This window comes from Hippocampus comes, unplaced genomic scaffold, assembly GCF_001891065.2.
Source record: "Hippocampus comes isolate QL1 unplaced genomic scaffold, H_comes_QL1_v1.1 scaffold83, whole genome shotgun sequence".
Lineage (NCBI taxonomy): Eukaryota > Metazoa > Chordata > Actinopteri > Syngnathiformes > Syngnathidae > Hippocampus > Hippocampus comes.
The window spans coordinates 2,345,598-2,352,947 of NW_017805281.1; the positions used below are offsets into that span (position 1 = coordinate 2,345,598).

The 7,350-nt window shown below is 47.0% G+C and overlaps 1 protein-coding gene across 2 annotated transcripts in view; it reads right to left on the reverse strand.

Moving 5' to 3' along the window:
- Positions 1-6: 6 nt before the first annotated feature.
- pea15 (proliferation and apoptosis adaptor protein 15) overlaps positions 7-7,350 on the reverse strand; it is a 10,198-nt gene continuing 2,854 nt past the window's right edge. The window contains exons 2-5 of one of the 2 annotated variants that reach the window (XR_002168350.1): positions 1,007-1,216; positions 772-927; positions 184-319; positions 7-113 (exon numbers count right to left, since the gene is read on the reverse strand). Coding sequence is in view for 1 of the 2 variants with exons in the window: in XM_019871078.1 (XP_019726637.1) it covers positions 255-319; positions 772-927; positions 1,007-1,178 (393 nt within the window). In the remaining variant the exon portion in view is untranslated. Of the gene's footprint in view, positions 114-163; positions 320-771; positions 928-1,006; positions 1,217-7,350 lie in introns of those variants that run through there. The other variant, XM_019871078.1, reaches the window with a different exon arrangement.

The following is a 7,350-nucleotide window of genomic DNA, read 5'->3' on the forward strand; positions in this document are numbered from 1 at the left end:
ATCCAAACGCCGGGCAGAATCGTCAAATATTAACAAACAGAATCCATGTCAGGAGAGTACAAATATGTTGTCAGTTTGGTTACGTGTGTGTGTGTGTGTGTGTGTGTGTGTGTGTGTGTGTGTGTGTGTGTGTGTGTGTGTGTGTGTGTGTGTGTGTGTGTGAGATTGAGCACGCACGCACATGTGTGTGTGTGTGGGTGTAAGGGCTGCGTGTCATCCAGCGCGTTGACTGGAGCAGTGACTGGTGGCCAACTTTACGCCTTTTTGGGGGGAGGAGCCAACTTGATGATCTCGTCTTCGGATGGCTGACGGATGATGTCTGCGATGGCAAGAAGGGGATACAATTAATTTTGTTCTGATTTTTTTTTTTTTTTTGGTCTCCCCCCCCCCCCAAATCCTCTTTACTCATTGAAATAGGATATGCCAATCATTCCTTCCAGCCCACACCCCCCAAAAATGTTGTTGTTTTTTGTTGTTTAATAAGGAAAAAAATAACAGCACTCTATAATATTGCTCTTTCGTGGAAATTAGTATTGAAATGTAAAGAATGTCCATCATGATTTCATGCTTCAATTCAATTCTTTTGTGCTGCTCCTGGTGCTCTGGTGTGCCCACCTTGGCCACAGGGAGGCAGTATAACACAGTCATGAAGACATCCATGACAAATGTGTGTGTGTGTGTGTGTGTGTGTGTGTGTGTGTGTGTGTGTGTGTGTGTGTGTGTGTTTGTCTATATATATGAAGATAGTACACATGTAGGAACGTGCGTGACCTTTGTATTTCTTGGCCGAGGGAATGCGCGTGAGCTTGGTGTCGATCTCGTCGTCCTCGTCGATTTTGAGCACGGTGGTGCGATACTCGATCACGCGGGTCAGGAGGTCGGGGCGCCGAGAGATCTCAAAAATGTGCTCCATGTACGACAGGTTGTCTGGTGGGGAAGACGGTGACACGGGATGAGCGCGTGCGCGTTGCGTACCGGCGTACGTGCACGTGTGTGTTGGCGTTACCGTGGGCCAGCTTGTCGTTCTTCTCCAGGTAGCTGAACCACTCCTTGCAGGAGGTGATGGCGTCGCTGTGCTCCTCAGGGATGTCCTCCTTGCAAGCCGACTTGAGCTGCTCCAGGTCCTCGTTGGTGATGTTGTCCGACAGGTCGCTGAGCAGAGAGCTGTACTCGGCCATCTTCCGAGCCACACGACGCAACCAACCACAATTGGGATCTGCAAGTGGGGCACAGGTTATGATGGCAAACGAAAACTAAGCAAATGACTCCAACTAAAATTGACAATAAATTGTGGTTCACCTTATTACACAATACTTCGTGAGCATTTTTTTTTGTCTCTGCAAAACACTCCAGATATGAAGAAAACGAAAACTAACACTAAAGCTCAACAAAAATTATGTATTTTCGTAAAAAAAAAAAAAAAAAAAAAAAAAAAGATTCAATACTGCTTTCTAAAAATGAATTACACGTATTATAATTTTTAAAAAAGTAAAAATGGAATCAAAATTAACTATTTCAAAAAACTATTATATCCCTAGTAGGAAGTGGGTGGGGGTGAACAAATTAATTGCTTGGTATTTTCACACTTCCGTTGCGCTGTATGTCCTTCAAGGTTTATCTTTTCTTCATCCAATAATTTATGGACTGTATTGGCCTCCCTTCTCGAATTTAAACCCCGTGAGCGCGCCTCGCTCTGTATCTCTTGTTACGCAGATTTCGACATACTCACACACGGAGAGGCAGAGCAAAGCGTGACCTATATAGCGCGGTTATTGATGCATTGCTCCGTCGGAGGTCGCCAAAGCCTTGGAGAGAGCATTGCTCTGCCTTCAATCAGATTTCAAGTCAGCACTCTGACCAAGTGGTTAGCAAATCTGCCTCACACATCTGAGGTTCGGAGTTCAAATCCTGACTCTGGTCTCCTCCCGCGTTGCAAAAACAAGCACGTTTGTATCGGTCAAAACTAAATTGTCCATGGGTGTGTATGGGAAACTTGCGTATCCACGGCAGATACAAAACTTCAAGTCAAGTTCGGATGTTCTAGGAGGCTTTTGCTGACAGGTTTTGTGCTCACGCTGACTGCTGCATCATCCAATGCTGCTTTTGTGCACTTTGGATGAAAAGAAGACAACAATGGACAGAGCAGCTTCATCGAGCGACTACCCCCCCAACTCTCTCCCTCACCCGACATATACACACACACACACACACACACACACACACACACACACACACACACACACACACACACACACACACACACCACCATGACTTGACAAAAAAAGCACTATACTCCCGTCGTTATGTTATAGAATAAGCACAAAGTAGTGCAAGAAGCGATGAAAATATGAACCAACTACTCCCAAGTACACCCTCCCTCCACGGCCCCCCGCGCCCCTCGGGGATGAGCGTGACACGGCATCCACACAGAAGAAGCGGCAGTGTGCGCCTCACATTCCCGTGCGCACAAACAAGTCTTTGTCTCCACGGTGTGTGCATGAGCTTGCGCGACCGCATGCACTGGCTGGTTAATGAAGCGAGTTTAAGCACAAAAAAAAAAAAAGATTGGATGTTGTTTTTTGTTTTTTTTTTAAATTCATGTTCATTTGACAAAACTACTTGACTCTTCATTACACACAGCTTGTCATGATCGATAAGAGAGAGACGATCTATCGCCTAAGTCATTGATGTATATTTACAGTATGTATGGCGTTACAATGATGGCAGTTACCTAGCAACGGCCGGGGGCAGAGGTCCCCCGCACGATCCCCTCCTTACCAAATAATAGTGCACTCTTGGCTTTGGTGGTCGCCACGGCAACTGAATCAGAGGCGAAAAAATTCTTGCGCCTGTGATCAGAATCATTGACTCCCTGATCACTGACATTGGGATTTCTGCTGTTGTCGATAGGACCGAGATAGTTGCGAAACAGAAAATGCAACGAATGCAGCGACCGCCTTGAGTTCGCAGCGAGGCGACGTCAACAGTTTTTCGTGGCACGAGCAGTGATTGGGCAGATGCGAGCTAAACAATAAGCATCAGTCTGTCAAACTAAACATCAAACTAAGAAAATCACATGCTTATTTTCAAAAACTACTCTATGTAACTCTGCCAATGTCAAATCTCTTTAGCTTAATGCTAACCCAGATGAAATATGGCATTTACATGCTAACAGTTAGCATCAATACTTGTGGTTTTAAAATATCCTTAGGCAACGGGTATTTGAACACAAACGACGGAGCAACACATTTAGACAATACTCACTGGCATATATTCTTTATCCCCCAGCGGAAAATGACATATATTACAGCCACTTTTTGAGCAATAGTTGTAGCACGCACACCAGAGGGAGTGTCGCATTGAATTCGACTGTAGCATTAAATCACCATTCAATAAAGTTATTACTCTACATTTTTTACAACATTATGGAGTGCTGTATTGTATATCACAATTTTCGGGTTTGTTTTTGGAGCGGGGTGAGGCCGGAACAGATTTGTGGCATTTCCATTCATTCCAATGGGCAAAGATGATTTGAGATACAAGGTGGTAACGGAACCAGTTGAACCAGTATCTGAAGTCACCACGGTAAATCAGTTTCAACACTTCCCAACAGGCCATCGTTTTTGTCAGCGTCTGCGGTGGCCGCCATATCGCTGGGAGCGTGCGTGAAGCGCTCGCTAATCCGCGCGCAAGAATGTAGGGCAGCGGCCCGCTTGCCATTGAGCAGAAAAGAAGATTTGCACACATCTGTGCATCCGTGTGCAAGCGCACTCCGCTTGGCCTTCTCATCGATGCGAGAGAAACGCTCCATTTCGTGACTCCGTTCCGACACCGTCAGCCGTCGCCACGGCAACAACACCCAAGCATGGCCAAGTGGCCTTTTCTTGACTTTCTCCAAGCTCGCCAAGCTGCCGAGGCTTGCTACCGGTTATGATGATTGTTTTCCAGAAAACGATGCAAGGGAACATTTCATTTCAGTGGTTTCGCTATTTTTTTTTTTTTTTTGTACCTTGAGTAGCGAATGTCAAGTGGCAGCAGCTGGTTTCATTAGGGAAGTGCAAGGAGTGACTTCAGTCTGCCTTCTCAAGAAACGACCATGAAAGCGGAGATGCGAAGGCGTTTGTATTTAACAAGGACGTTTTTCTGAGAGAAAAAGCGTCTCAGAAAAACGTCCTTTCACACTACATACTTCTCTGCGGAAGTCAACACTAGCGAAAACCTGGCTGAGATTCTAAAGATTTTAATCTTGTTTGTTCACATGAGAAAAAAAAAATCCCAGAAGGGAGAAAACAAAACTTGTTTTGGTGGTTGTTTGTGTCTTCTAAAGCCGGCGTATCAATGTAGCGCGTTGGATGAACATTTTTCCAAGCAGCAAGCGCTTTAGGGGCGCATTGGAGATTTCACAAATTTTTTGGGGTGTTGTTTTGTTTTTGAACGCATATGTTTCTCTCATTTCGGTCTGAGCTACAGCACACAGTGTCAACAGGGAGCATGTGTGTGTGGGTTGCTACACACACACACACACACACACACACACACACACACACACACACACACACACACACACACACACACACACACACACACACACAAGGCCTGTGGGCGCACACGGATGTGTCCTGCATGCAGATAGCAAAACCATTTGTTCGTAGAAACTTGTTTGCAGCCAGAGGGCAAAGAAAGAGCGAAAGAAAAGAGCGCAAGGGCTGACTGGCCGACTTCCTGTCAGTGCAACGCACTTCCTGGCGCAGCGTCTGGGAAGAGGAAGACAACAGCATGAAAAAGTGTCGCTAATCCGCCCTTCCTCCTCGTCTTTCCGCCCGCCGTCGTGCACAAAGAGCTTGTTTTCATAGACGAGCACGCATCAGAAAGCTCGTGATGAAGGACTTTTCCAGAATCCAACCAAATGCACTTTTTGATCCCACAAGCTTAATTTGTTCCTTGACCGAGCTTGTGACGAACACTGAATCCAATTTGGGGCGTCGATTCTTGCAATGCGAGTCGACAGCAGAGCAAAGGTGTGTTTATTTCCGAGCGGGTGAACCCTCGGTGAGTGAGAGAAGCCAAAAAGGCCGAGCGCCAAGCCAGACAAAGACGGCGTGCGGTCACGCAAGCGCCGTCACACCTAATTTACTAATCCGTTCAAATTCCACCTCCCTGCCGTTCAGATGGCCGGCGAGCTAGCGGCTGTCAGTACCGGACGAGACACAACATGAGATGGCAATGCTCATATGATAGCATTACGCTTTCGGGAAAGACACTCAAACATGGCGCAGCACTACTTTTATCCAAATGAAACGCCGCCAGTCACTACAACATAGTTCCTTGACACCAAAATGTCACATGATGTTGACAAAACACTCCCTTTGTCTCCACGAAACTCTACTCACTTCTACAAAGTTGCCTGATGCACAAAGTTGAAACAAGATGCCTAACCGAGAACTTGAGTCAAAGAGGAGCCGTGTGACCTCTTCACAGACCGTGTGGGCGCCTGAGGCCGATGACGTCATCATGGTGCGACGACAGCAGACGGGCGTCAATGTTTGTGAGGTGGAAGCTTCATTATTCTGGAAGCTTTGCAGCGGATATAAATATCACACTGCCTCTGGGAGGAGGAAGAGGAGGAGGAGGAGGAGGAGGAGGAGGAGGAAGAGGCGGCGAGTGCTGATTAAACCAGGGTGCAAGAGTCCAACACATCCCTTCGACTCCTGCGTGAACACACACCAGTGACTTTGGATTTATGTGTGTGTGTGTGTGTGTGTGTGTGTGTGTGTGTGTGTGTGTGTGTTTGTGTGTGTGTGTGTAAGTGTGTGACAGTAAAGGATGAGAAACACGTGAGGAGTCGACGTCAGTATCAAAAATATCCTTCATTTCCTGCTCCATCCTCCTCCTCCTCCTCCTCATCATCATGCTAATTCATGAATGGGCAAACTTTTGTGCTAAATAGCTTTGTTTGCAGCAAGGCAGGAAAAGCCAGAGAAGGAAGCGCGTGTGTGTTATGTGCATGCATGAAGATTGTGGCACACGAGGGACAATGTGAGGAAGTTTCTGAGTGGGCCACTTCTGGATGACATCCAACAGGAAGATGGTCTCTAAGAGGGCCAAACACACAAGCCAAGCATGTATGGTATTCACACCTGTGCGGTGCATTCAAGTGTCTGTGGAAAATGTGGTCAAAACAGGTGCGAGAAGCACGCGATGGTCACCAGACACTCCACAGGTTCCTGAAAGAATCTCCCTTCACCCTTTACAGATGCTTTCATCGGGTTCTTGAACGCACCACGGAGGGCCCCGGGGAGCCTTCGTCATGATGGATGTCAACAAGTTTCACACATTCGAAGGCTGTCTCTCCTTTGTTGGGATTAGGTTCCACTAGTCTCCACCGCAAGCATCACAACAACACACCCGAGGACGTGGACAACAAAAGTCAAGCAAATAAATGCTGACTCGTGTTGCCCCAGAGAGGGTGGATCGATTGCTCCCCGAAAAGCTGACTCACGCACACACGCACACACAATCCCATTAGGACCTGTGGGACACTGGGGACAGGAAACCCACAAAGGGGAAGCAGTTCCTAATGATGCGTTTAATGACTTTCCGTGTTTGTACTTGCTGACTCATTCCCTGTGCTCACATTCGTCTACGTCCCCGAAATAAATCAGCTGGTCTTTCTGATTGGCACACATGCATACGCGGGAAGGCTGCAAAGGCAGTGATCGGAAGGAAGTGAACGCAGCACGGATGCCAAGCCACAGTGCAACTGTCGGGGATCGAGGGCCAAGCTCTGCTGAGAATACTGAAAACCTGCGAATAACTGACATCCCCTAGGAAAGTATGTAATTGCTTCTACATGCCACGAGATGGCAGGCAAAACACTACTTTTGTCTAAATGACACTCTTCACCTCACTTCAACATAGTTCCGTGGTGCACAAAGACACCGCAAGATGTTGGTATTTTAATCCAAATGAAACTCAACTCGCTTCAAGATCATTCCTTGATGCGCAGCAAGGCCACGGATGTTGGCAACATTTATTTCCAAATGAAACTCCTCAACTTAAATGAACATAGTTGCATGATGCAGGAAGATGCCACGGGATGGCGCCTAACGAGTACTATCATTGCTTTGGTATGAGCACAAAAAGAGCTCATAGGCGAAACCGCGAATCTGCGGTTTGCTCTGGTTTTATCATGATGCGTTGAATGCCCCCTTGAGTGCGGGAAAACGGTACACTTGTGTTAAACGAGAAGAAACAGAAGAGGAAGGGGAGGAGGAAGAGATGGGGGGTAGTCACGGAGACGTACAGGCATGCCAGCTGCCTCCTGCTTTACATTTTTACCACCCCCCCCCA